General features: G+C 35.5%; 7 protein-coding genes across 17 annotated transcripts in view; 4 read left to right on the top strand and 3 right to left on the bottom strand.

Moving 5' to 3' along the window:
* The window catches only part of LOC132912710 (suppressor of hairless protein), a 26,959-nt gene extending 4,557 nt beyond the window's left edge, over positions 1-22,402 (bottom strand). Inside the window, exon 1 of one of the 4 annotated variants that reach the window (XM_060970382.1) lies at positions 22,391-22,402. The gene's annotated coding sequence lies outside the window, so the exon portion shown is untranslated. Of the gene's footprint in view, positions 1-467; positions 1,142-1,344; positions 1,488-22,390 lie in introns of those variants that run through there. The other 3 variants (XM_060970381.1, XM_060970380.1, XM_060970379.1) reach the window with 3 other exon arrangements.
* Positions 1,706-8,166, top strand: LOC132912695 (DNA excision repair protein ERCC-5 homolog). Of its 4 annotated transcripts, XM_060970351.1 has the most exons (10): positions 1,708-1,851; positions 2,704-2,811; positions 2,922-3,097; positions 3,382-3,813; positions 3,888-4,104; positions 4,175-5,397; positions 5,491-5,589; positions 5,668-5,881; positions 5,957-6,193; positions 6,261-8,166. In XM_060970351.1, the coding sequence occupies exons 2-10, from the start codon at positions 2,724-2,726 to the stop codon at positions 6,902-6,904; spliced, it is 3,330 nt and encodes a 1,109-aa protein (XP_060826334.1). In that variant the 5' UTR covers positions 1,708-1,851; positions 2,704-2,723; the 3' UTR covers positions 6,905-8,166. The 4 variants fall into 4 exon arrangements, with proteins under 4 accessions (XP_060826330.1, XP_060826334.1, XP_060826332.1 ...); XM_060970347.1 differs by having other exon boundaries at positions 1,706-1,851; positions 5,668-6,193; XM_060970349.1 differs by lacking the exon at positions 1,708-1,851 and adding an exon at positions 2,337-2,445 and having other exon boundaries at positions 5,668-6,193.
* LOC132912706 (glutathione hydrolase 1 proenzyme-like) lies at positions 6,980-12,048 on the bottom strand. Of its 3 annotated transcripts, none has more exons than XM_060970371.1 (11): positions 11,870-12,048; positions 10,230-10,383; positions 9,912-10,036; positions 9,680-9,819; positions 9,364-9,596; positions 9,122-9,282; positions 8,824-9,044; positions 8,352-8,547; positions 8,075-8,240; positions 7,853-7,999; positions 6,980-7,777 (listed from the first exon to the last, which is right to left on the bottom strand). In XM_060970371.1, the coding sequence occupies exons 3-11, from the start codon at positions 9,986-9,988 to the stop codon at positions 7,589-7,591; spliced, it is 1,530 nt and encodes a 509-aa protein (XP_060826354.1). In that variant the 5' UTR covers positions 9,989-10,036; positions 10,230-10,383; positions 11,870-12,048; the 3' UTR covers positions 6,980-7,588. The 3 variants fall into 3 exon arrangements, with proteins under 3 accessions (XP_060826354.1, XP_060826353.1, XP_060826355.1); XM_060970370.1 differs by lacking the exon at positions 11,870-12,048 and adding an exon at positions 11,495-11,607; XM_060970372.1 differs by lacking the exons at positions 10,230-10,383; positions 11,870-12,048 and adding an exon at positions 11,495-11,519.
* Positions 13,389-14,935, top strand: LOC132912723 (proteasome subunit alpha type-7-1). The gene is made up of 6 exons (XM_060970410.1): positions 13,389-13,635; positions 13,892-14,018; positions 14,107-14,220; positions 14,299-14,432; positions 14,507-14,689; positions 14,764-14,935. Exons 1-6 carry the CDS (start codon positions 13,534-13,536, stop codon positions 14,851-14,853), a joined length of 750 nt encoding a protein of 249 aa, XP_060826393.1. The 5' UTR covers positions 13,389-13,533; the 3' UTR covers positions 14,854-14,935.
* On the bottom strand, positions 14,926-15,870 carry LOC132912736 (ER membrane protein complex subunit 5). The gene is made up of 3 exons (XM_060970429.1): positions 15,630-15,870; positions 15,468-15,520; positions 14,926-15,392 (listed from the first exon to the last, which is right to left on the bottom strand). The coding sequence occupies exons 1-3, from the start codon at positions 15,709-15,711 to the stop codon at positions 15,216-15,218; spliced, it is 312 nt and encodes a 103-aa protein (XP_060826412.1). The 5' UTR covers positions 15,712-15,870; the 3' UTR covers positions 14,926-15,215.
* Positions 16,016-23,344, top strand: LOC132912713 (cyclin-dependent kinase 8). 3 transcript variants are annotated; one of them, XM_060970391.1, is made up of 14 exons: positions 16,016-16,113; positions 16,153-16,310; positions 16,660-16,762; positions 16,858-16,968; positions 17,073-17,213; positions 17,294-17,483; positions 17,563-17,677; positions 17,758-17,856; positions 17,942-18,014; positions 18,085-18,182; positions 18,274-18,379; positions 18,444-19,386; positions 23,039-23,139; positions 23,229-23,344. In XM_060970391.1, exons 2-12 carry the CDS (start codon positions 16,183-16,185, stop codon positions 18,639-18,641), a joined length of 1,362 nt encoding a protein of 453 aa, XP_060826374.1. In that variant the 5' UTR covers positions 16,016-16,113; positions 16,153-16,182; the 3' UTR covers positions 18,642-19,386; positions 23,039-23,139; positions 23,229-23,344. The 3 variants fall into 3 exon arrangements, with proteins under 3 accessions (XP_060826374.1, XP_060826372.1, XP_060826373.1); XM_060970389.1 differs by lacking the exon at positions 16,016-16,113 and having other exon boundaries at positions 18,444-18,743; positions 18,833-19,386; XM_060970390.1 differs by lacking the exon at positions 16,016-16,113 and having other exon boundaries at positions 18,447-19,386.
* On the top strand, positions 22,745-27,569 carry LOC132912853 (inverted formin-2-like). Its single transcript, XM_060970631.1, has 9 exons — positions 22,745-22,764; positions 23,039-23,139; positions 23,229-23,358; positions 25,961-26,102; positions 26,206-26,385; positions 26,499-26,894; positions 26,978-27,166; positions 27,243-27,304; positions 27,377-27,569. Exons 1-9 carry the CDS (start codon positions 22,745-22,747, stop codon positions 27,567-27,569), a joined length of 1,413 nt encoding a protein of 470 aa, XP_060826614.1.

Genomic DNA, 27,569 nt, shown 5'->3' with positions numbered 1-27,569 from the left:
GCAAAATAATATTCTAGGAAAAGCAAAAAAACTTGTACTTCCTAATAAAATTTGTGATACCAATTGTCTGACACGAGCTACATATACTCACAACTCTTAATTAAATGCATCATGAATAGAATTACAAATACATTCTTCTATGTGAAATCAACGGACTAAACTTTATGTATTGCGGTACATTGTAATAACAGAACTTATATTAGTACATAAATAACAAACTGATCTAAACTTTATGCGTGTTGCAACATTTATAGATATAAAGTTATATATAACGTTATAAGAAGAGAAAGATATTCTTGCTAAAAGATACATTCTGAATATGAAGAATTTACATTCCATAATAATAGAAATTGAACATTGTAGATTGTTTTAATTTCATAGATAGACCAATAAATGTTGAAAGTAACAAGCTTATACAATTGTTTTAATAAAGAATTATTAAACTACTAAAAATATCTTCTATTTACCTTCTTGATGCAAAGATTACACTGAACAAAAACAGGTTACGTTTTGGGGGCTCACCTCATTTCTCGTAATATGTTCAATGGAAACATAAATCCCAGTGCATTTTTTAAAATGATCTGTTATTCACAAATGTCACACTGTTCCTTGATTCTTCAACATTCGCAAATCCTTTTGCGTCCTCGTCACCTATTCTCCCTAATCCATTCAAAAAACACCTGTTCACTTTCCGAATTTTCCGAACAGTCTTACCAACCCTTAGAAATGATTTAGCCGCGCGCGCGCCACTTTAAATCCAAAATACAAACATACTGTTTCGAAACACTGTTTGAATACGTTCTGTGGTTTCCTTCTTATATTTAGGTCTTTTGCAGCCTTGTCACTTTCAGGCTAATAGCGACTGATAAACACACATTGCGACAAATCTACTAGAAAATATACAACCTACCCGGACGGTGTTCGCCGAGTAACTAAGTTCGAAACGACAATGTAGAGTTATTACTACCCGCGTAAGTGGCTCTAACAGGTACGTATTTATAGAGGGATCCATGAGCCTCTTGATATAAAACCGATCACTGCCATTCGTTTAAATATTTCGATCATTTCCTTCTTCATTTATCGTCGAATACTGAGTATAAAACGAAAATTTTTAAGATGGAAATTTTCAAAGAAATATCGAGTAACGAAAGAAAAAGATACAATTAGATATACCGTTCTATTACAATTTACCAAAATATTTTATAAAATTATATTTTATATCTTCGAATAGGAAGTATTATATAATTTTTAAGTTGTGTAAGAAATATTGATAACAGTCACACACGTTAATACTTATAAAATCAGAATGAAAGCGTAAGAATTTTTAGGGGTTTGAATAGTTACGTTACTGAGCTGCTGATTCTATTGTTTTACTGTTGTACAATGGCCTGGTCGACCCAAGCGCCTCCAGTTTCCCCTCTTGTTCCCCACCTGACGTGAGCTGCTCCCCTCTACTCCATAGATACCGTGGAATTGCTGCCGCAAAAGGATGTTGGGGTTACCCTGGGGGGCGTGGGAAAAACCTGCTGTGGGAAAGAGTGGGTGGCCTCTACCTCACTTCACTTCTCTCATGATGACGATACGATATATACATCATGTCTGCAAGTGTGTATATACCCATGGACTAGACGAGTTACACACTACTGTATTTCACATATTACGTTACGAGTACTTGTATTCGAATCACACGAACGGCCAATAGCCTGGTACTGCGTAATATAGGACGAGTGCGCGTGGATAGACAAATTAACGTTCTATATAAGCTCACCTTCTATTCCATCGAAAGTCGAGTTCTTGGACGGCTAAAAAATTTACATGAATTTTAGACCGGTAAACGTTATCGATGAAAACGTACGTTACACAAGATTAGTTTTTACGTATTACAAACATGATTTACTTATTTTCTGTGTATACATAAACATTTTTCGAAAAGTTTGCCATTTTTCTCAATGAAAAACTTTATTTTGTTATTAAACTTACATATTTCAAAACTATAATATGTCTATATTAATACAATATTTCCTATTTTATGCATAAAACTTGTATGAGCAAATTTCATAATTTTAATATATGAACAAATAATTCGGCAAGATTACATCTTTTATCTTTAAAGCATGAATGTAAGGAGTTGGTAAACACATAATAATACGATGAAAATAAAATACCATTTATGATATTCAGAAAATCTGGTGAATTACCAATTTTCTCACGATAATAATATAATTAAAATATACAATTCTTACAATCTCTGCTTATTTTTTTTAAACATATTACACCATACGATCTAAATGCGCGTCTAATGTGTAAGAATATATAAACACATTGTTTTTGTAATCAGCTGACACCAGTGCGGTGTCTGTAAGAATAAGTTTTGCGCGTTAAGATACTAATATCATATCAAAAACATATAATTTAATGTTTTAACATTAATATAATTACACATATGTACGTGTGTATGTAAAATATACGCACGGAAATTTATTTTTTACAAATAATAAATATTTTCACGTTATTTTTTCTCATTCTATATTTTCATAACGTATTTAGAGTTTAGGTTATAAATTGTTAAAAATATATTTAGTCCTTATGCTTTTATTATATCTTTCAATATACATACAAGTTTGCATGGTAAATTATAAAATATATTATGATGCATTGTAGTAAAAGGTATCTATTAAAGTCATTAAATGTATTACTTTTTAGAGACTTGTTAAATTGTAATAATGGGTGTTTATGGTCTTTGGCGTTTACTTGATGCAACAGGAAAACAAGTACCCCTGGAAACATTAGAAGGAAAGGTCTTAGCTATTGGTACATCCTAAAAATTTGTATTTGTGCATTTATTATGTTAATAATTACACATAAATTTATCTGCAAATCAATTATCTTCATATAAACAACAAAATTTTGTGATTTTTTAGATATATCAATCTGGATACATCAAGTGCTACAAGGGTATCAGGACCGCTTTGGTAATCCTAAACCTAATGCTCATCTTATTGGCTTATTTCATAGAATATGCAAACTATTGTATTATAAAATTAAACCAGTTTTCGTTTTTGATGGAGGTGTGCCAATGCTTAAGAAGAACACAATTGTAAATATATTTTTTATTACACTTTCATTTTTTAAAGTATAAACTTTAAGAATGTGTACTTTATAACTAAAATATCAACTATAGATTTTTATATAATATAATTTAGCTGGTTTCGTTTAACTTTCTAATTGTCTAAACTATTATACATCCTAATATTAGGTACGTTGCATGCATGTTTAATGAAACTGTACTTTTATCTTGATTATAATATTGTCTGTACATAATTAGTTTGCTGTGGGAACCAGGTAGTGAGAAAAGAGGTTCTTATTCTTTTGTGTTCACAGGCTTTACGCAGGAAACAGAAATCTATGGCCAAGAATAAAGCCCAACAGATGAGGACAGAATTAATAAATAATTTGATAAAGCACTCTACAATAAAGGCGGTTCTTAATACAGAGAAACAAAATACCACGAATGGCTCTTCTGAAGTAGTTATAAATTTGCAAAATAAGCAAACTGTGAATGATATGTACAAATTGCCAAATATGCCAAGCACTAGTAAAGCAGAATCAAGTCATAGTGATGATTATAATTCTGATTCATCTGATGAACCAAGTCCAAGAAAGCAAACAAAATGGATTGGCAATATTCATAGCGTGGATGTAACTAGCGCAGAATTTAAAACTTTACCAGCTGATGTGCGTTATGAAATTCTAACAGATCTCAAAGAAACAAGAAAACAAAGTTCATGGGGCCGTTTGCATGAAATGCCTGAAGTACATGCTCATTTTGAGGATTATATGTATAAGCAATTAATTTTGTCGTTTATCTGAAACATGTTTTTATTTAGGAATCGAATGAATTTTCTGGTTTCCAAATGAAACGTTTATTAAAACGTCGATTAGTACAACAAAGTTTAGAATCTGCAGAGAAAGAAATGGGTGGAAAAACGCTTACGTTGGACGAGCTGGATAAATTATTAAAAGAACAGGGAATACCGACGAACGTTCAAAATTATGCTTATCGTATTGCTGCGGACGATACAACTAGATTAATATATATTAGTGGTACGTAACAGCCTTCTACTATACAAGCTGAAACTGATCATTTCTTAATTCTTTATGCTTCATATTGTAGATAAAAATGCATATCTAAAAGACAACGATGATGTTAATTCAAATAGCGAGAGCATACAGCACGAAAATAGAATGGATGAAGCCACTGCTGGATCCAGTAAAGATACAAAAATCTGTGATGATATAAATGAATATGAACTTGATGATGATTGTTACAGTGACACTGATATAACAGATGTGAATAATTTTAAATTTAGGCGGGAAACAGATAGCGATATAGAATCGGAAGTAGAATCCAATGAGTCGCGAGTATTACCAAAAAAATATTTCAAACAAAATATTACGAATCCTGCATTAACGTATATGTTAGAATATAGTGAATTAACGGAAAAACAGATCCTTACCCTTCTTGAGCAAAATAACAGAGAAACTTACAAAGATGTCGAAAAGATGTCAAGAATATCACAACAAATCGATTCATTCAAAACAATACAGCCTTGTGAAAGTAAAAATAATTCATTAAATACGAAGCAGTCTTCAATATCTGAGGACGACAAAGAAGATACGAAACATAATTATACAAATAATATAAAATCAATCGATGTATCGAAGCCGGAATTAGCTGAATCAAACACTGAGACAAACATTAATATCTCTCCTGCTAGAATGGCAAACATTTCAGATAAAGAGCAAGTTGAATCAAAAAATGTAGTAACAGTCAGTTCAACAGACTCATTGTCAGACTCGGACGATTTCATAGAAATAGAGGATGTACCGATACCAGATATAGGTACTACTACTAATAAATATGTTCCACAAGGTATTCAAATAACATTTAGGTCTGATGAAAAAGTAGTGGATGATATGTTTGCCGACGTATTTGAAACACACAATAGCGAGTTCAATATAGATATACATCCTACACAATCGGCGGAAATATTTCATTATGATCAAGAAATACCAAGAAACGAACGCGCTTTCAAAGAAACAGTAGATTCAAGAAAAGATCAAATTAAAGATAAACAACTGCTTAATTTAAAAGAAATTGATAATCATAATGTGCAGACCACTATCGATATCGATCCGAATACTTTAAACAAGAATGTATCATTAGAAGAAAATCAAATGAAAGATGAAAATAGCATCGAAAATTTAACCAATTCTGTAAAGGATAATGTAGAGGCTGCAAATATCAAAGACAATACAAATGTTAACATGCTGACTGATGATACAAAAAGAATAAGCCCTATACCTATGAATGAAGAGGAATTGTTGTCATTGCAAGTACGTACATACATCAGATTAGATATACACATACGGGTAATGGATACACGGAAATAATCTTGGAATATTTAGTATATTTTAGTATAATTGCAGACACAATTAGAGGACAAACAAACAGAACTAATGGCAAATATTGGTAAATTAGAAAGACAAGGTATCGATATTTCTGACCAAATACGAATCGAAGCACAGGTATCACGATGTAAATTTAGTACATTCTTGACACTGTTATTTATTTAACATAACATTAATGAAATTATTTATTTGTAGGAACTATTACGATTATTTGGAATACCATATGTTATAGCACCTATGGAAGCAGAGGCGCAATGCGCATACTTGGAACAAATTCATCTCATCGATGGTACGATTACAGATGATTCAGATATTTGGTTATTTGGTGGACAATGCGTTTACAAAAATTTTTTTGATAACAATAAAAAGGTTCTTGAATTTCGATCCTGTGATATACAACACTATTTCAGTAAGCCTATTGTACTTTCAATACAAAAAGAAACGCATCCGTGTACAAATTGTAAAATATTTATCTCTTTCTTAGAATTAACGCGAAACGAAATGATACGGCTTGCTCTCTTGGTTGGTAGCGATTATACAACAGGTTTAACTGGTATTGGACCTGTTACTGCGTTAGAAATATTAGCAGCATTCCCTTCAGACGGCGACGATTTATTGCAAGGTTTAACAAACTTTTCTTCTTGGATCGAAAATGGTAAAACCGCTGGTCCTGGAAAAGCGAATTTGCGAACCAAATTACAGAATTTACAAATTCAAAAAGGTACAAGTATATGATATCCTTTATAGTTACACACAGTTCATATGATACATTGTTGTTTTACGTACAGGTTTCCCGAGTCAAGCTGTTGTACAAGCGTATCTTTCGCCTAAAGTGGATGAATCAAAAGAGACTTTTACGTGGGGTAAACCTAATATTATACTTCTAGCCGATTACGTAAAACAAAAATTTGGTTGGGATAAAAATAAATATAATAAAATTATCGAACCGGTATTGAAAAGATTGCAAGAAAAACAAAGCCAACAAAAAATAAATGCGTATTTTAAATTACAAACTATTCCGAAATCAATTGAAATGAATTTAAGTAAACGAGTTCAGAAGGCTGTGCAAAAATTAAGCAATGAAAATAAGGAAGATTCCATAAGTGTAGAAAGCATGCAACAATCAATAAAGAAAAAGAAATCTTTGGTTGAAAATCGAAAAAAAAGAGAAGAGTTGAAAAACGAACGAGCTTTAGTTGATAATACTAAACCTAAAGTTTTTACTGTTTCTGCTTGTAACGAGAAAAATGTTGATGAATACATACCACAAAGAGAAAGTGATAAAGCAAATTCCTTAAAAAAAAGATTACACGCGATCGAAGTAATTCGAAAATCGAAACAAGGATTATATAAGACGAAAAAGATAAGGCGTTGTGTAAGAAAAGTAAAGAAAGAAGCTGAACTTTCAGAAAGTGATAGTGGTAGTTCGTAGTATTATTTAATGTAAATTAATGAACGACACATAAATTTAGAATATTATTTCTATTAAAAGTTAAATGAAAGCATGTACATTTTTAAAAATAAATTATTATTTTATACGGTTCCTGTTACATTCTTTAAAAATATGTAAAAATTGGCGTCATTAAATGTACGCGTGTGATTTTTGTGACGGACTAGGTCCGTGATAGTTGGCTGTAGATGTCACTGCTGAGAGTATTGTATTTACTTTCTAATTATTGTATCATGGAAGAAAAATATCGGACTACGGGGGCACCGGGATTCGAGAACCTGGATCCCGAACGTTCCTAACGTAAGGAGCTAACCACTGCGCTATCGTCATCCGGTTCTAGTTAATGTCTAGTGGCGGTATTTGTTGTCGAATGCCGCCACATTTTCAAATATCTAATAAAATTTATGTTATTTTTTATGATATATGTATCTGATGCTTATATCTGTTGAGAATCTTAAGAAGGTCGATTAAAAAATATGTTTCGTCACAAATATTAAACATTTTTGCGTCATATGTAGTTTACCGATACTTTATATCTCTATATAATCATACTGAAACATTTTGCTGTTATTCCTTATCTCTAACTTACTGTAAGTGCGTGGGCATGTGTGTGTGTGTGTGTGTGTGTTCTTATTCATCAATGAATGTTCCATCACAAATAATCATTTAAAAACCAGCAGTTCTTCCTTCCCTGCGGAAGTCTGAGCTAGCAATTATTTCTCCGTTTTGTTTGGATATAGCTGTAATTGCACTTCCAATTCCTGAGTAAGTTGAAACATTGTGTCCAATGTTCCATAAATAATTTAACACGTCCGGAGAAAATCCTTTCTCATTTTGTACAGTCATTGGTAAGAGCTGCAGTTTCAAAAAAAGCGTTATTGATAATTGCAAACGCGCAATATTGAATGACAAATTGACGTTGAACTTTACCTGATGATGAATTCTAAGCGTATCAATAGCTTGTTTTACGTTATACCCTGACCAAAGATTTAATACCATTGCTATTGCAACTGCTGAGGTGATTTTAGTTCCGCCTGCAGCACCAATTACTAAACGAACTTCTCCATTCTTGTCTACCTTTACGAACAAGAAAGACAAACAATAAGATGAGAATACTCGATATTTATCTCTTAATTCATAAAGTACACTTACAACGATGGTTGGACTCATAGAACTCATAGGTCTTTTTCCAGGCCTAATGAAATTCGCTGGCGAAGGTGGTAAGTCGAAACCATTAGTTATGTTTGGAGAACTAAAATCGTCCATTTCATCGTTAAAAATTATCCCAGTCGATCTTGAACGTCTCATCGCGCCAAAGCTATCGATTTGATATATAGAATTAAAAGGTATGTCTTTTATCCTATTCATAGATGTAGGTGTGCTTTTGAAAATTGCATTTAAAAGTAGAAAGCTTACAAAATCCACATACACTTGATTTATCGTGGATGTGACTGATACAGCCGATCCGTCTGGAGCTAAGACAGAAACGTGAGATGTCCCTGAATCCTCTGGTGTGGTCATAACAGCACCATAATATTTCGGATCATTGCTTGTTTTATTAATTGTAATTTTACTTCGAATACTGTTGGCATAGTCGGTGGATGTCAGATTATCAAGCACGGAAGCTGAAAGGATTATTGCTTATGTAAAATAAAGGTGAAACATAAGAATGTTATCAGATATTAATGATAAGATTTTAAACTTTTCAATGAAAATTCCTCATTTCAAATATCATATGTTTATTAATTCCGAGGTAATCGATTCTAAATTTACGCTTATCGCATCTTCTTATCTAAAATGATTTAAAATAAAGTTCTGATGACATATCATAAAATACAATTACTCTTCATTGCGTATGATTATTGCGGCAGATAATTAGATAATGTAAGCTGCCAACTCACTGATATCGACGAATTCAGGATCAGCCAATTCGCTTCTTTTAGCGTAAGCCCATTTAAACGTTTCGACTATAGTTTGCCACATAATTCTGTTGTCGGGGTGAGGAACCATACCGTGAAGAACGTTCATAATAAAAGTTAGGATCGCACCTGAACCCGGTGGTGGTGCGGTATACATCGTTAAATTCCCGATCGTTGATTTTATCGGTTTCATCCATCTTACTCTACAATAAGTATATCATTCGCAAATTCATTGCCAATTTTTCTCCACTAAGCACGTACATCGAGGGTCCAAACAAACCTGTACTTTTGCAAATCTTCTTTTTTGATAATACCGTTGAAAGTTTTGATTTCTTCGACTAGGCTATCGGCTATAGTTCCGTTATAAAATATATGGGGTCCATGACTTGCGATCAACTTTAACGTCTCTGCCAAACGCGGCCTCTTTATTCTATCATTTACCTAAAAGAAGCGAAATTTTATGACGACCAATGTTTTAATCGGAGACTATGGAAGAAAAACAAGCGTGACAATTTATGACACCTTCCATGTTGAATTAGTAATAGGATTTATGAGAATTTCCGCCAAAGACTTTTCTGCTCTTATTAACGGCTCTTTACTGATCAAATACGAGGCCAGGTATTTAGTTACGCGAGATCCAGTGGCGCACAAAGAAATAGTAGGCTCGAATAAATCGGACCATGGCAATTTTCCGTATTTTTGATGAGCTTCCCAATATCCGAGTAGTTCGCCCGGCACAGCAATTGCTAATCCACCTTTTTCGTTTACACGATCAGATTAATATATCAACACTATGTTTGCAAGTAATAACGATATGTAATAAAGAGATCAGACTTACCAAACAGCGCTAAATTAGGGTTGCTTTGAAACATATCCTCGTACGCGTCAGATGGAGCAGTTTCCCGCGCATCCAGATAATTGGCAGTTTTGGTAGTAGAGTCCCAAATGGTCATTAAAAATCCACCGCCGAGCCCCATGCTTCGATTCATCGAAGAATGCAACGTTATAAGACGGAAGTTCAAAGATTAAAGATCATGCGGCGTGTAATGTATAATCCAAGTTTAATTTACCTATGTAATGATGCAACGCCCTCGCACAAAAGGGACGCTATAGCCGCATCGACAGCCGAACCACCTCTCATCAACATACCGGCACCTATCTGAGCGCATTCTTGTCCGTTCGTAGATACTGCACCCTTGCAAACATAAAACACGAGTTCAGATCAACGTAAGAGTCGCTTCGATCGCGATAGTAAATGTAATAATCGACGTTCCTTTCTCCGAACGAAAGTATATAAATCGAGCGACACTTTCATAAGTAAGCAAATGAAAAAAGTTTGACAAATCAACGAGCGAGTGTAATTTCGTTTATCTTACATCATACTTTACCTTTTTATATATTCCAAAATGCGAAGTATCACTTTCGTTTTCTAAATTCTTATTTTCTGTACCAGCAATGAGTAAAACGAGTATTATCGTTAGTATCACAGTTAGAACTACCGCGATGCTCACCCCAAGTATTACAGCCCTCTTTCTGCTTAGTCTGCACGAAAAGGAATTGTCTTCTTAATCTTCCAAAATAATTCGGAGAGAAAATATTTCGATGATAACATCTTTATTGATTTTAGTAATTTTGTCTTTATTTTCGAATCTCAATAGAAACAGATCGCGTTTGTCTCTTATTTCAGATATGCGGAAGAAGGATGCACGATTACTTCGAGTGCTGATATCGACCGTTTCGATACAATCAGCAAAATGAAATTAGTCTAATATCGAAATATCTTTACGTACTTAAATATGTAATCGAGTGATTATATCAAACCTCGTGAAGAGAATTAAAATATCTGTGAATGTTTCCTTTTTACATTAAATATCAACAAATGCTATTAATTATTTTGCGTTATCTGTTCGATAATAACAAAAGTAAAAGGAATACAATGTAAAATCCGATTATCAGAAATTTTATTTTATTTTTCCATATTATCGAATGTACTACCAATGAACGTGTACTAATACTATAAAAATAAAAAGACACTATAGGTGCGATTGCGAATCACTAATGGTACACGTGAAGTAAAATGTACACACATATTTCAGCTTATTGATACATACATACATGTATGTAACGGTTGCGTCTGTATATATATATATATAATATGTACATTATATATATAGTATTATTGTAACTTGTTTCCTTTAACTATTTTAACGATGACGGAACAAAGCTTGAAAATGTAAAATCATTCAAAAATTAACGAAATATAATAAGGCCGCATGGTATCTGATAGAACTTCGATAAGAAATGTAAATATTCTGTAAAACTCACATATTTCGCGTAATTGCTTCATCTTTAAGATTCATTGCATAAAACTTGTATACAGTATTACATACTAATTCTCACATACACCATGTAATGTGCAAAGAACATCACTATATAATCATTTAAGATAAACACATTCGAAATGTTTTCGAAACAATCTAAGGACTACATACATAAGTACACGAGTAATTTTCATCGAGGACAAATGTTAAAACTCGGACACTGATTTCGCACAATAGTTAACGGACATTTGCGTAAAAAGGATTTTACCAAAAAGAAATCGTTAGACAGGGATAATAAGTGAAGTGCAAAAGATAAAAAATATTTTACCAACCCAATCATATTACGTGAACAAACACGGTATAAGAGAGCTCTCAACCTTGACTGAACGTTTCACCAAGCCGATCGTCGCCTTTTGTACTAGCTATGATACAGATTCTATTTATTCATCCCCACTACTACCGATACATTCGCAAAGTAGTATCCTACTATTTTGCTTAAAAATCTATCTTAAAAATTTATTTTACTTAAAAAGCCTCCAAAGTTGTTAATATCTTTTTTAATATACAGTACGTCAAGCGACAAAACGTTTCATTAATCAATATTATAAAACTTTCTTTAATATTTGTTGCATTACCTTTGGAACACTTGTGTTGTTTTTAAAAAATTTGGTTCATTTATTGTATCTTTGTCGATACCGCATACATACCTTTTTTATTCGTTCTCCAACATATGATGGTTTTCTAAGAATGCAACTCATTACAACGGTAGATACATGCATAGTCATATACTACTTTTCTCATTTCGTAAGTTTTTAAAAATCTAGAAACGGAAGGCCGGCAGTTTTTACAAGAACGCGACATGATATTATTTTTCGTAAGTTGTTTTTAATGAAAAGAAAGGGTCGTAATTTTACGTGTTAAGTGAGCAACAGTTATGTATTGACTACAATATTTTTTCTTTCTCTCTTGAAAGCAAATGTAAGTTATTTCTTACATTTTTGTAAAAACATGCAATAACAAACAATATGTTATACAAATGTGTTATGTCACTATTGATATATGTATAAAAAAGCTGGTAGAAAAAGATCATAGACATAGCAATAACGGAATGCAGCATAAACCATTACTTTAGACTTTAGGCGAGGGGAGTGAAGTTAGTTGTAATAGGGGGGCGGGAAACACGATCATGTGGTACTTTGGTGCCGCATTGCTGATTGGTTCTAGCATAAATGCGCGAAATTTCAAGATGAAACCTTTAGTTTGTTTACAATTATACATATACGATAGGACATTTTCCGTAAAACATAGATACAAAGTGTCCTTTTTATATATTAGTGTACTGAAATGTTAATGGATTCTATAAATGAATATACCACGGGCATAGATAACTACGCAATAAATTCAATAATTTATTATTTAATGAGATTATATAAAAATAGAGATAACTAGAAGATTATCTTTCATTTTTCTCCACATAAGCATTATGATTCATATTCAACATGATTCAGCGAATTTTACAACAGTATATAACTTATCACCGTACGATTAAATATTACTTACAGATTTAGAATGAAATATTAAAAATTTTATTGTGAAATGTTAATCTAATTACCAAAATATCGAAACTTCGATAAATTGTGCAACTATATAAATTGAATCGTCAATATCAATAGCATAAGGAGATTAAGATGCATTGTTAATAATTTTTAAACAAAATTCTTTTTTATTAATTTTATCATCAATTACATTTATTGACACGACGCTTGATACTCGTTGATCCGTCGCTTACATTGATGTATCGTATATTCGTTGAGATATTAATGGCTTCTTTTGCGATATAATCTAAATATCACTGTCAAACGTGCTTAACTTAGACATATGACTTTCTAACTTCGAAAATAATTCACCCCCAATAAAATTGCTTAAAACTTCATTTAGTTAGGCCGGTAACTGGAAATTTCTTACCCATATATGTACTGCTACTTTTGCATAACGTATTTCTAATAGTTTTTTCACATATATGGCAAACTGTTATGACATTATTAGATGAATATGTCAATTCACCTAACTCACTTTTACTCGATAAGAATAAGATTGCGCTTGCGTGATCATAACCAATCGCCAAAACGGCACCAAAGTACCACGTGATGTTGTTCCCTTTTCCCCGGAAATGGCTTCAACCCCGCAACCGCCCAGTTCCAACCCGTTATTCCTATTGTCGAAAGAAATACGTCCCGCTGTATTACCCTCTATCGGTAAGAAATGGAATCAAGCCTCTGAATGAGTAGCGAATGTAGCGATCAGTTCGAAAAACGGCGAAGTCATTTCGTGGACGAAGTAAGTGAGGTGCAATTTTAAAAAGTTTGAAACAATGACAGCAAGGTACGATAGAGCTATCACGGTATTTTCACCAGATGGGCATTTGCTACAAGTGGAATATGCACAAGAAGCCGTGAGAAAAGGTTCTTCTGCGGTACGGTGATATATTTTGTCTAACCTCTTTTGTGTTTGTGGTTAAATTGTTCAACTTTTGTATATTTTTTGCATTAAGTATATCTCTCTATATATGAAATATTTGCATAATAATATTTAAATACGTTTAAATATGTATAGTTAATAAATTGAATTGAAAATAAATTGAAATGCTTTTCATGTGTATGTTGTATGTCTTTATGCTTTGTAATGTATATCTTCTTAAAAGGAAAATATTTTAAATTGATTTATATCAGGTTGGCGTTCGTGGTAACGACGTAGTCGTTTTAGGAGTTGAAAAGAAATCCATTGCAAAACTTCAAGAAGAACGAACAGTTCGTAAGATATGTCTCTTAGATGAACATGTTGTAATGGCATTTGCAGGTTTGTTTATGGATAGATCTTTTGAATATTTGTAGTGCGATCTACAAACATACTATATTCTAATGTATATCTTGTTTTATGTTCTAAGGTTTGACAGCAGATGCAAGAGTACTAATTAATCGAGCACAAGTTGAGTGTCAGAGTCACAGATTAACTGTAGAAGATCCAGTTACACTGGAATATATAACTAGGTACATCGCAGGTAAATAAACATATTTTATTTGTTACATTTCAATTATGTCTATGCTTATAAGATAAATAACTTGATCATTGCTGTTAGGTTTGAAACAGAAATATACACAAAGTAATGGTAGAAGACCATTTGGAATATCATGTCTGTTAGCTGGTTTTGATTATGATGGTGTTCCACACTTATATCAAACAGAACCCTCAGGCATTTATTATGAGTGGAAGGTATGTCTCCTGCATAAAGACTATTCTTATTAATTGCAAAATAAAAAATAAAAAATATTAATTTCTCTTTAAAGGCAAACGCCACAGGTCGAAATGCTAAAACTGTTCATGAGTTTTTACAAAAATATTATACACCGGAGGAAGTAGCAACAGAAAAGGGAACGATAAAATTGGCTATTAGAGCTTTACTAGAAGTTGTACAATCAGGAAGAAAAAATTTAGAAATCGCCGTAATGCGACGCGGTCAACCTCTACAGGTATATAAACTTTAAAACTCTTATTTCCTATCTTTTCTTTGAATGATTCATTTCACATATTTTTTATGTTGTAGATGCTAGATTTAGATACCATTGGAGAATATGTTACCGAAATTGAGAGAGAAAAAGAAGCAGAAGCTGAAAAGAAGAAGCAAAAGAAGTGATATCTTTACATAAAATTACATTTATTCTTCGTTCATTGGTATTTTGCATAAAATAAATATAAAATACATGAATAAGAAAACACGAAGTTTTAATATTTATTTCATTTATATTCTATTGTTACATTTATTAGAAACAATATGTACATTCACACATTTTAACATGTGATTTAAAATTCATATTATATTACCACAAATATCTTTTTGTATTTGTTATACATGTAATAAAATTAAGATTAAATAATAAATAATTACTTAAATTACACAATTCCATACATTAGAATATACTACTTATTGAATGATTATATTATTGTGCCTCCTCCAAAAATTAATAATAAAAACATTTATAAAATTCACTGCATGCATTAAGAAGATAAAGATTTTCCACGATGATTGAATATTTGAAATGACGGAAGATTTCTTAATGTTTCCCACGATTTGTTTTCTAAATCAACCACTGCTCGAATTTCCTTAAAATCACCGGCAATATACATTACTCCATACATAACCATAAATAAACTGATAATGCCTTGTATTAAAATCTGTAATAAAAACGTATCACCATACTTTTTATATGCACATAATGCCAGGATCTTTAAATCTAATTTTATACATACATCAATTGGTAAGGTAATGAATTCCTGTTCTGTTATCCGTAAATACGAACGATCTGTGAATTGCATTTCACAAAGACAATTTAAGATACAAACAACTTAACCTAACATAATAAGGAAAGGTAATTCGATCGAAAAATTCTTAATTATAATTGCAGTACGTACGTTGGGCAGCTGAATATGCTGTATGTAATATTGACAATAGTCCCATCAACGTTGTAAATTTGTGTAAAGCGGTTGCAGGCATTTTGGTATTATAAATTATAACGAATTATTAATTTCTATCGATAACTTAATACCAACAACGGTAATCTTCATACTCATGTCATCTCAACTGTACCAAACAAGGCTTGTTTTCACCAGTTTTCACACATACACGAAAGAAAATAATATGAGTTACCTATATCTATAAGTAGTCCTTTTTTATATTATACGGCATTTCTAATTGTATTGTATTATTTTTTTAAGAAATCTACTTAAGTACAAACAGTTTAATTAGTTTTTAATATATTACAAGTACAAATTGATCATTTTTTAATCCATCTACTAACTATAATGTGGATTTCTACTATAAAAGAATATACTGCCACCAGAGGACGTATTCGTGTGCAATTGTATTCATGGTAAATAGTCTAATGAACTGATCAGGGTAGTGTATGCAAAGGTTGATCGCTCTCTTTGTCTATAGTTGATAATCGTCCTAACAATACTGAGAATCATGGATTATGAATTTAAACTAAAAACTGATACAGATCGGACGAAAGTCGAAGATCTTTTTGAATTTGAAGGATGTAAAGTTGGAAGAGGAACTTATGGGCATGTCTATAAAGCTCGCAGAAAGGAAGGGTTAGTGTTTCTAACCTAACATAGAAGATTGCGTAGCATTTAATACTATTATATTTTACATGAATAAGAATAATCTTTAATTTTTCATAAATTGTATAAATCTACAGGAAATATCTTTTTGTTATTAGAAAATTGTAGCTTCTACTTCAATGTTTAAATAAAACTAATTCCTATACATGTTTTGTATGGTTTTTAGAATTATCTACATATAATATACACAATGATTTATTTTAATTATTGTAGACATTAAGTACATTACATAAAATATTTATACAAGGTGTGAATTCTTTTCATTTTATCCTTTTCACTTTCTCTGATTATAATGCGTATATACTTGACATTTGAATAGAGTACCAGATAGCGAATTAAAATCTCGGCCAGATACAAAGGATTTTGGCCTAAAGCAGATTGAAGGTACAGGTCTTTCAATGTCTGCATGTCGAGAAATTGCAGTAAGTATTGATTCTTTCTTCTATATGTACACTTTAGCATTATATGTAATAATGATAATTTTATTACAAATATTTTGATATGATCCTTTCTACAGTTACTTAGGGAACTAAAACATGTAAATGTGATTACGTTAATTAGAGTTTTTCTATCACACATTGATCGCAAAGTATGGTTACTATTTGACTTTGCTGAACATGATTTATGGGTATGTTCATGTTTATTACAAATACTTTCTAATAATATAGCTATTTTATTAAGCAGTACTTTCTATCTTGTAAAATATTAATAGCTTCTTCTTTTAATCGATAGCACATAATAAAGTTTCATAGAGCAGCAAAGGCTAATAAAAAACCTGTTATGGTACCAAAGGGTATGGTAAAATCTTTATTATATCAAATTCTAGATGGTATTCATTATTTACATTCCAATTGGGTGCTTCACAGAGACTTGGTAATTTATTAATATTTGCAAACGCTATACATATATGTGTAATATTTTATGTATGATTAACTTGATATATTATAATTTAGAAACCAGCAAATATCTTAGTAATGGGAGAAGGAAATGAAAGGGGACGTGTAAAAATTGCAGACATGGGTTTTGCTAGATTATTCAATGCCCCGTTAAAGCCTCTTGCAGACTTGGATCCAGTCGTAGTGACATTTTGGTATAGAGCACCAGAATTGCTTTTAGGTGCTAGACATTACACAAAAGCTATAGGTATTTTTTATATATTTAAAAATTAAAATTAACTGTTTTTGCAAAATTGCTTCCAAGTATTCTCCTTCTATTGTTTCAGATATCTGGGCAATTGGGTGTATATTTGCAGAGCTTTTAACTTCTGAACCTATATTTCATTGTAGACAAGAAGATATTAAGACTAGCAATCCGTATCATCATGATCAATTAGATAGGTAAAAATTTTGTTTGATATATTACTATGTTCATAACATAAAAGATAAGACAAAAAGAAACGAATTTCTTTGATGTTCAGGATATTCAATGTGATGGGATTTCCTTCGGAAAAGGATTGGGACGATATTAAGAAAATGCCAGAACACCTTACATTGTTGAAAGACTTTAAAAAAGCAAAGTTAGTATTTTTTTAAAAGTAGTTGTCTTACAGAAAAATTAAAATTTGTAACTTAATTTTAATATAAATATAAATCTTTTTACAGCTATGCAAATTGTTCTCTTACAAAGTATATGGATCGACATAAAATTAAACCCGATAGTAAAGCGTTTAATCTGGTGAGGCTAAGTAAAATATTTTAAGCCTTAACCATTTTACCGAATAATAATATTAATTGAAACATTTCAGCTTCAAAAACTGTTAATGATGGATCCAAACAAACGAATAACTTCCGAACATTCTATGCAAGATGCTTACTTCCAAGAAGAACCATTGCCAACGCAAGAGTATGTTTGTAACGATTTATGCGATGTTGTCTCAATCATATCGATCGATTACTGGTAAATCTAGAGCCAATCTAATTAAATAATGTTGTAGTATATTTGCCGGTTGCCCTATTCCTTATCCGAAACGAGAATTCTTAACGGATGACGATACAGAGGAAAAGACTGAAAACAAAGCACGGCAAAATCAACAACAAACTGTGAGTGTATATAGATTTATTCGTGTAATTGGTTTCCCTTCTTACGAATTTCGTAAAATTTTAGCAGCAAAATCAACAACAACAAGGGAACGGCGATCATAATCATGGACAAAACGCAAAGCGGGTGAGACTGAATGGTCCTCACGGGGCTCCAGAATTTCATCAACATCAGAGTCACGCGATGACCCATCAACAGCCTCCAGGGATGGTTTATTCTACAGCACAACCAACGCAACCGTCAAATTTTCATCAACGCTTTTAAACGATTTCGTTTGAACGATTGAATTCATTGATAGAGCAATTAAATTATCAGTTTACAGATTTCTGTATCAATGAGCAGACCAGCGACTCCTGTATATTCACAGTACGATAATATAACTTTATTTATATATTGTATACATGTAGATGTTTTACAAAGTACTTTTTAGACTTTACATGCATTTCAAATTTCAGAAATATCACATTTACGACACGTTAGTAATATTACTGAAAACAATATATCGATTTCTTGCCCCTAATAAGCGACATCAGTACATTTTTGGTAATTTCAAGAACGTACACATCTGAGAAATCATACAGATCCTAAATATCCTTGCGTTTACTTTACGTTTAACTGCTAATCAAACGAACAAACGAAATATTATATTGGTAGGATAAGGGAAGAATAAATGGTAGCCAAAATCGACCCGGAAAAGGTAGAGTTTGAAGAAGGGGACGAATGAAATGGAAAAAAAATGCAAATTGGAAAATACATGTGGAGTCTTCATTCAGAGGATGACGAAGACGAGTGAAGTTGAATTGAGCGAAGGGAAAGTACGCATGCGCGGTAAATCATTCCGCAGCAAGGTGGCGGTCCGTTGTGCCGCGCGCTCCTGAAACGCAGTTTCCGTGAATCGGTGCTTGACGAAAAAAGTGTGCGTGAACCGCGTGTTACTGCGATCGAGATGCCGATCAAACTACGGTCCATTTATTCGCCAGTCAGCTCGTTGTTTAAATGAAAATAAAAGGTGAGAAACATCTTACGTATCGAACTATGTACGCGACTTTTCTTTCCTACTATTCCACGTTTTGTCAAGTTCCATTAATCTAGAAGATGAGCACCTGTCAAACCTGGTCACGTTCCTTTTTTTTTTTTTTTTGCGAGGAACATTGTTCTCGATGAAACTTGTTTGTTTCGTTAGTATTGGTTCAAAATAATTATTATCCGGGTATTTTTTATTTTTTTCAATTTATAAAAATGATCTGTTGTTTTGACAAATTCAATAGCGCACGCGTTATTTCCAGTTTCGAGCGAATATTCGTATTGCACAATACTAAAAAATCTCTTGCGTAATAAACAACGAAAGAATTCTAATCGTGTTGTATAACATTTTAAAAAGTGATGCAGTATTATTTGTCGATTTCTCACTTTGATTTCTCATACGGCAAATGAACACTCGATAATGTTTTTCGAGCGTTGGTGATGAAACATAATGTTTCTTAGAGTTTGATCAGTAGCTGCAAACCGTAAACAGTGATATTTTACATAGCTGCTAATATTGCGTAATTAAAAGCCATAAAATAGGTATTTTCCCTTAAAAGCATTTTCTTCGTGACAAAGAAAAAAAAAAAATTGTAAAAGTTAAGATTTTCAATTTTAAAAATATCAAGAAACATTATAAATACAAAAGTAAAAGTAGTAGAGGGGGAGGGGGCGATCCTGACCACTATAATCCAACAACCAGTTGAGGGCCATGACCACGTTGCGACAAGGTAACCGCAATTAACTTGGATCGATGTATTAACCGAACGATTCGAAATCCTAACTGTTTCCGAATCGTGTTGAACAACCATAGGAAATATGTTAATACAGTTAAGACGATACATGGTACATATACGTACACGTATGTATATTTAATGCGAATTAATCAAGACGTGCCATCCACCGAATGCGATTCGTCGCAGACATACGTAAATGTTTATGTTTCCTGAGAATTCTGTTATTATATTCGTGACAAAAAGCAAAAGACAGAAAAATCCAAAGAAAGATAGGCATTTTGTTTCGCACAAGGACGTTCAGAGTATTCTATTCCAACTTTCACACGAAGACAAACATGACGAAACTAGCAATCTCGTATCCTCGTATCTTAGTACGAAGATCAGTGCAAAAGATGTTCGAAACTTTGTATCAGAAACGGTACCCTGAGTATCGGTACCCTGAAACGAAATAAAAAGACGCTGATCGGATGATAGAACGATGCGTCGATCATCGATAATTCCATTGGTCACTTCGTAGGTTGTTACGAAAAGATTCAGGATAGCTGTATCGTGTGGGTCTATACATGGAGATGGTCTCTGTTCGATACACGTTTTCTCTAAAGGAATAAGCAATCAAGGTACGATTCGGAAATGTCGCGGTAGATCGCTCACTTGCTTCTGGAGCTAGTATCAAAATGCCGAACAATGATAGTTGGAACAGCGAAGTGCCGTTCTCGTCTATAGCTGTAAAGATCTATAGAAAAATCTATCTTGCCAAAACGTGAACGCGTCCACGCGGACCTACAGACCGCGATCTTCCGTGAATTCGAATCGCGAACATGACGTGATCGCGATTCGCATGGAATTCTCTTTTCGGTGACGAACGTCCGAGAAACGACATTGGCGATGGTCGAAACTTCTTTTGTCGGTAGTGAAAGACGTGGGAAGAGAGGAGAGCAGATTGTCGGTGAACAGTGAACACATACTTAACTTTGCGCTGTCGTACGCGAAAGAGAACGAGAACAAGAATGAGAGACAGAGAAGAGAGGCGAGGTCAACAAGGTACCCGATATGGTATCCCACGTCCGTCGAGAGTGCTATTTCATGTATATGTATGCCTAAATATACACGATACACACATAAATTCGTACACGCGTTCGTAAGATCGTCTCTGCTTGTCTCTAAGTATTAGGAATCGTCACGACTAAATTACTAAATGTAATATTATACAAGGCTTTGCGATTGTTCTTATCGCCGTTCCTTTTCGTTCGACCAAATTTCATCGATCTTTGGTATAGGTTATTTGGTATATTCGTCATACGTTCGTATAGGAACGCCTGTAAATTACGCGGAACGTTCGACGGTTCGGTTTTCGAGCGATATCCTCACCCGAAAGATTCATTTTGGTAAGGCACCATAGAGGACGAAGCTCAACATCGAAGCGTATCTTTCTTTTCATTCTTTCTTTTTCTCTTTTTTTTTTTTTCTTGTGTCAATGTATCGGATCGCGCGGCCTTCCTAAGATGGCCAGTGCCACCGTAAATGCAGACACGCAAGTGCGAACTTGGAGGTCGTCGGTAGGAACGATTGCAGGAAGCACCGATGACTTAGTACGGCTGCAGCAAGGCGTACCAGCATGAATCATTTCTACCAGCTTCTACTGCGCTGGCGATATATTCGGAAACGTACTCGTGAATCTCCCTTATTTACGATTAGTACTCTATTGGTTCTCGTCGTTTGAAACATGTATCGTCTACATCGGTGTTCGAGAGCAATCGTAACGCGTTACTCGAAATTACATATGCACTGCAATTTTCAGATCTTTCGTCACGAGCGAAAGTCAATGTATCGACGAGAAATTGCTCTTAGCTCTACTGACGCGATCGATTCATCGAATATTTACTTATACGTATATATAATACGTACTCCTTAATGGTGGCCCTTAATAATATTCAAGAATCTATTTTTAAACGTGACTAGAGGTATGCGCATGCATACGGTGACGCAATCCTATGGTCTTTCCCCTATATTTCCCTCTCTTCCTTTCCCCTCTTCTTTCTCTCTCTCCCTTTCACTCTTACTCTTTCGCGCCTCTTCACCCCTCTTTTTCTTTCCGTTGCTTTCCTCCTTCTTCTTCTCTCTTTCTCTCCCCTTCCACTCTACGATTGTCTCTCTTTCTTTTCTCGTGTCCTCCAATGTAAGTAAGTATTTACACTTATGTATTCTTCGACGACGTACATATTTCTACATTCACGGTCTTACGAAGCGGGAGACTTCATTTTTCGTACAGCGACACTACCTTCCTTCATTTCGATCTTGCTTATTCTCGCTCCTCCATTCATTCAACACAGCATACCGAACGAATATCGAAATCTCCAACGAAATAACTTCGATATGCTTTAAAAATCGAAAATAAAGTCTTCGACAGCCGTCACTTACCAGATTCTTCCCTTTTCTATCCGAGTTCGATAATTGGACTATAAGTTGCGGCCTCGTACGAGACACGCATAAAGAAGAGCGTGTCACGTTGACGCTCGATCTAGACCTCGTTCTAATTCAACTTGGTTTTATCTTGTTTATTTTGTTAGTAGAAATTGAATCGTTTCCGTGGAGTCGTAGAGTGGCGAGATGTTTTCAGAGGATGATCGGTAACGTTAAACTTCAAGCTTCATTGAAATCTCATTAGATCGTCGAACCGTAAATCCGTAGCAACCATGACGATATATCGACTCGTGATTCGCAAATTATGGTAAAAGAAGTTGACTGGCCGTTACGAAACGCTATTAGACACGGTATATTAGATTTTTCCTTCTGTGTAACGTAATTACATTTATGCGCCGCTTCGTTAGTTTATCGAGTTATCGCGTAATTAAATGACGGTAACTTTTGAAACTCGATCAAAATCGTTTTCGTTTGTTTCAGATTCGGAGCAGAAGGTTTGTCAAATGCAGCCGATATGGATTCCCACGTTGGTCTCGACTATATCGTGGATAATCCCGATTACTGCGTCAAGCTCGCCACGGGTAAAATTATTCAATGTTCTCGATAGCTCGAATGTCAGATAACCAGCTCCGATTGCATCCTATTAATCGCATATCTCGTTGAATTTCAGCCTTGGACACAGCGTGTCCCTCGGTTAAGAAGCAAGTGGTAGAATTGCTTTCGGCGCTGTGTGTTTACAGCCAGGATGGAAGACAGAGAGCTATCGATACTCTTCACGCGTATCAGGTGATCGAACTTGAGTAACAAATTCGAACATGGATCGGTTGTTCGTTCGTTCGCAAAGTAACGAAGTATTACCTCAAAGAACCGCAATTTTTATCGTGATGGTATTAGGTAGCGTTTAAACGCAAGGTTGTCGTATCTGTTCGATGCAGACACAAAGAACGCAAAGTGGCGTGCTAAGTTTGCGTAAAAATCACAGTTCAAGGTCTCTCTCCGGCAAACAAAGGACAATAGATATATGTTGCTTGGAAGCTCCGTTCGCGAGAATCACCAGGCTACGGCTACGCTATTGCACGCTACACAAACGATGATTCTATGCGACACGTTTTCTTATCGGAAGCCAATTCGTTCTTTGTATCGCATCGCAAACAAATTTTAAAAGTCGCAACGCCGGAGTTGGTGTTCGCGCGAGCGCGTTCGTTAGAAACGCGAACGAGAACGTTGAACGTCTTTTACGTTCTTTTTTTTTTTCTTGCATTTCCATCTTCGTTTCGACAGCGAAGAAATAACGATCGGTGACACGTTGCAGAAAAGGAAAAACGAACGATATCGATTACGAATCGTGGTGGAAGAGTTGCAGAACGCCACTGCCGAAGATTATCGGACCGCACTATTGGCATTCATAAACTGTTTAGTCATCTCTACGCCAGTGCTGAAGGATCGCATAAGAATTCGCAACGAGTTCATCGGTTAGTAGGCAGATGTTGAAATTTCCCAATCACTTTTATATGGTTGACGATGTCTAGAATAGATGTATCTGCGAGAGAAACGAGCAATATAGCCTAACACGTAATTTATCTCGGTTGCAGGTTTGAAGCTCCTTCCGATTTTGAACGAGCTGCGGTGAGTACAGTACGACGACCTGGATTTATGACATTAACTGATTAACACCTTAACATCGTTGAATAATAAATAATAATGAACGTTACGAAAGGGCGCTTTATTGTACCCACACCTTCTCATTTGCACTTAATGCATCGTTAATATCGCGCATGCATCGAGCGTCGCGTCGTACGCAACTAGCCAGAATTATTAAACGATTCCATCGAGGATTGGTTGACTAACGAAGCAGGAATACATTCAGCCTATGCGATGTACGACAGTTGCATGCACTAATCCAATCATCGTGTTCGCATTTCCGTTCTCCCTCTCTCGTTTTCAGGTGATCACATTTCCACCTATTCTCGTTTATGCATCCATACGTACGATCATCGCGTCATACAGCGATATCTTTCGCTTCGCTGTCGTGCGCAAGCGAAACAAAAGTAAGACGAATTGCACGAAACTATGATTGGAACTACAATTATTTGCGTCGAATCGCGAACTCGCAGTTTTGTCCTTTCTGTTTAGCCCTCTACAGGAATAGTACGATCTGTCATTCCTCCGCGGGATGACGGACGAACAAACTATTCTTGATCGAGCAAAACCAATCACATGGAAGCTGCTTTAAATATCGATCGAGAAAATCACCGGTCAGGATTTACGATAAGAGAAATCGTGACCGATATCGTCAACGTTTCGTCGCAACGACATCGTGCTTCGACCTTCCTACAAATTTTTGTCCATCTTTCCATTCGTTGAGTCGTGTCTGTAATAAGAACGATGCAACCACGCGAGAAAGTTAGCGGTTTACCGATCGCGCGTATCTACGTATTCGGAAATCGTTCGATTTAGTTCGTCTCGTTGTTTGTTCCTGTCTTTTTCGCCGAATTCCTCGTAAAATTCACCGTTCTCCTCGTAACCGAACGGCGCGTGATCCAAAACGTAGAGAAGGTGAAAATGAAGGAAAGATAGAGAACGGGGAAGGCGAGGAGAAGATGGAAATCGCGTGCGAAAGCGAAAGAACGTTCGCGCAAAACGGAGAGGAGCAAGGGAAAAAAGAAGAACCGAAATACGTGGCTCGAAGGGAGAGAGAAAAGACCGAATTAACTCTCCGCGAGTATGCTCGAGCCGCGATGAGATGTAGCTATAGCTGGTACCAACGGACTCGGCTGGAACGCCGCCGTGCCCTGATACCTCTCGTTCGTTTGAATATTTATACTCGTTGAATGCTCGCCGAGATCGTTCGAAATCTCATAATTCGTCGTCGTCTCGCGTTTTCTTTCGCCTTTTACATGTCGCGTACGGCCTTCGTCGAGATACACGCATCTAGTTACGCGTTCACTACGAGCGAAACAATTTAACGAATCTGTTATCGTCGTTTCGACGATACACGTACGATACGTAGTGTTTAGTGCAAAGTGATATTCTAAATTTTATCTTTTGATTCGGGACGATTCTTTGCATTTAAAAGTTAGTCCTCTGCATAATCGTAAACACAGTAACTATATCGCACCTGTGTCAGGAGCGTAAAGCGTAAGATACGATAAATCGGTTGCGTCGTGTGCGTCAGCTCGCTTTGTTTCGCATAAGAAATCGGCGAAACGAAAGAGAGTAGGAGAAATAGGATCGAATCGCGAAAGCAAGAAAACCAGAGAGAAGGAAAAATCGGTAGGATAAAGAAATAGAAATTGTAGAGAAAACGCGGTCGTGTCGAGCGAGACGAAAATAGAGCGAAGAGCTCGACGTAAGGGCTTAAAACGTACCCGGATCAGGAAGGTGACGCGATTGTTCTTGCAGGAAAAGCCACGCACCGGATCTGAGAGTGCAGCTCGATGTTTTCGACGACCAACGAGAAACCGACGAGGAATTATCGAATCACGGACCACCTGGAATCGATCTTTCTTCCCATGTGGATGTCTTTTATGCGATCTTTGGACAAGTAAGAACTCGATATCGTTAGACGAAACTTTGCAGACGTTCTGTTTGCGCTTGACGTTATTAGATACGATCGATAACTTCTGTTCCGCGACCACTTTATTTAGATCGCTGATACACCGCAAGAAATACCATTCTTGAGTATTCTCCAGCATCTGTTACGGCTGGATCCGAAAGATGCTGCTAGCGATCTAGCATGGGATACGGCAGAGACGTTGGTTCATAGAGCTACGCTGTTGGAGAATCGAGAAGACGCTACCAAATTGTTGCGTTCACCTAGTCTTCAGGTAATGGCTTGTCTCACAATTCCATTTCCATCGAATTTCCTCCTACGATGGCTCCGTTTGTTTCGCTTTTACCATCGGAAAACTAAGAAATGAACGAGTAATCCATTTTCCAGACGAATCTCTGTTGTCACTGTCGAGGTACCGATCAGACGTGTGGAACCTCCCGAAAAGCGTCGTTATCGGTGAACAATTCAACGACGCCTCTGCCACCTTTACCGCCTCCTCCTCCGCCTCCTGTACCCGTTGATCCGTCAGGTACAAGCTCGCCGACACAAAATCGCGTTTTACCACCACCTCCGCCTCCACCGCTTCTTACCGGCAACGCTACGTACGCCGATGCATCGATGGATCCACCGCCAATGCCGCCGCCGTTGCACGCATTACCGGTCACACGAGTACCCACCCCCGAGCCGCCGAATAATCACGCGAGACTACTGCCGCAACAGGAAATACCCACCCCCAAGGCAAAAATGAAAACCATCAATTGGAACAAGATACCAAATCACAAGGTTCGCTTCTTTGCTTAACGATCTCTCCATCTCCGCCGCGTCCATCGATATCGTTTTATCGTTTCCGATACCGTGATTCCTAGGTGATCGGAAAGCGCAACATTTGGTCTCTGGTTGCCGATGAGCATCAGAATTCTCCCATGGCGGATATAGATTGGGCAGAGATGGAAGGACTGTTTTGTCAACAAGTACCGCCGGTATTACCAGCCGCCTCGTGCTCCTCCTACGGAGCAAACTCCGATGCCGAGAGACGACGTAGGGAACCGACCGAGGTACTACGTATTTACGTATTTGCTATGTTACTACATAGAGTTTCGCTTACACGAGTTTCTTTCCAATTTATTTCAGATCGCGCTTCTCGATGGCAAGAGGAGTTTGAACGTTAATATATTCCTAAAACAGTTTCGAAGGTAAGCGATCTATCGCGATCTTCTATCCGAGACATAGAGGTACAGATTGAAAACGGTGTCGATGATTTCCAGTTCGAACGAAGATATTATTCGGCTTATAAAGGACGGCAGTCACGACGAGATCGGGGCGGAAAAGTTGCGCGGCCTTTTAAAAATTTTACCGGAGGTCGACGAACTGGAAATGCTCAAGAGCTTCGACGGGGACAAGTCGAAGCTCGGAAATGCCGAGAAATTCTTTTTGCAACTGATTCAAGTACCAAAGTAA

This window comes from Bombus pascuorum, chromosome 12 (genome assembly GCF_905332965.1).
Source record: "Bombus pascuorum chromosome 12, iyBomPasc1.1, whole genome shotgun sequence".
Lineage (NCBI taxonomy): Eukaryota > Metazoa > Arthropoda > Insecta > Hymenoptera > Apidae > Bombus > Bombus pascuorum.
The sequence above is the reverse complement of the archived record's forward strand: the minus strand, read 5'-3'. Positions and strand labels throughout refer to the sequence as shown.

Coding starts and splice junctions, on each gene's coding strand:
- LOC132912695 (XM_060970347.1), top strand. CDS start 2,724: ATGGGTGTTTATGGTCTTTGGCGTTTACTTGATGCAACAGGAAAACAA. Junction 4,105..4,174: donor TAGATTAATATATATTAGTG/GTACGTAACAGC, acceptor TTCATATTGTAG/ATAAAAATGCATATCTAAAA. Junction 6,194..6,260: donor GAATTTACAAATTCAAAAAG/GTACAAGTATAT, acceptor TTTTACGTACAG/GTTTCCCGAGTCAAGCTGTT.
- LOC132912706 (XM_060970370.1), bottom strand. Junction 9,820..9,911: donor GGCGTTGCATCATTACATAG/GTAAATTAAACT, acceptor GATGAATCGAAG/CATGGGGCTCGGCGGTGGAT. Junction 9,597..9,679: donor CCCTAATTTAGCGCTGTTTG/GTAAGTCTGATC, acceptor TAAACGAAAAAG/GTGGATTAGCAATTGCTGTG.
- LOC132912723 (XM_060970410.1), top strand. CDS start 13,534: ATGACAGCAAGGTACGATAGAGCTATCACGGTATTTTCACCAGATGGG. Junction 13,636..13,891: donor TGAGAAAAGGTTCTTCTGCG/GTACGGTGATAT, acceptor GATTTATATCAG/GTTGGCGTTCGTGGTAACGA. Junction 14,433..14,506: donor GCATTTATTATGAGTGGAAG/GTATGTCTCCTG, acceptor TTCTCTTTAAAG/GCAAACGCCACAGGTCGAAA.
- LOC132912736 (XM_060970429.1), bottom strand. CDS start 15,711: ATGCCTGCAACCGCTTTACACAAATTTACAACGTTGATGGGACTATTG. Junction 15,521..15,629: donor AGCATATTCAGCTGCCCAAC/GTACGTACTGCA, acceptor TGCAATTCACAG/ATCGTTCGTATTTACGGATA. Junction 15,393..15,467: donor TCATTACCTTACCAATTGAT/GTATGTATAAAA, acceptor TTTTTATTACAG/ATTTTAATACAAGGCATTAT.
- LOC132912713 (XM_060970391.1), top strand. CDS start 16,183: ATGGATTATGAATTTAAACTAAAAACTGATACAGATCGGACGAAAGTC. Junction 16,311..16,659: donor AAAGCTCGCAGAAAGGAAGG/GTTAGTGTTTCT, acceptor ACATTTGAATAG/AGTACCAGATAGCGAATTAA. Junction 17,678..17,757: donor CATCATGATCAATTAGATAG/GTAAAAATTTTG, acceptor TTTGATGTTCAG/GATATTCAATGTGATGGGAT.
- LOC132912853 (XM_060970631.1), top strand. CDS start 22,745: ATGTTTTCAGAGGATGATCG. Junction 23,359..25,960: donor TATCAGGTGATCGAACTTGA/GTAACAAATTCG, acceptor TTGTTCTTGCAG/GAAAAGCCACGCACCGGATC. Junction 27,305..27,376: donor TTCCTAAAACAGTTTCGAAG/GTAAGCGATCTA, acceptor GATGATTTCCAG/TTCGAACGAAGATATTATTC.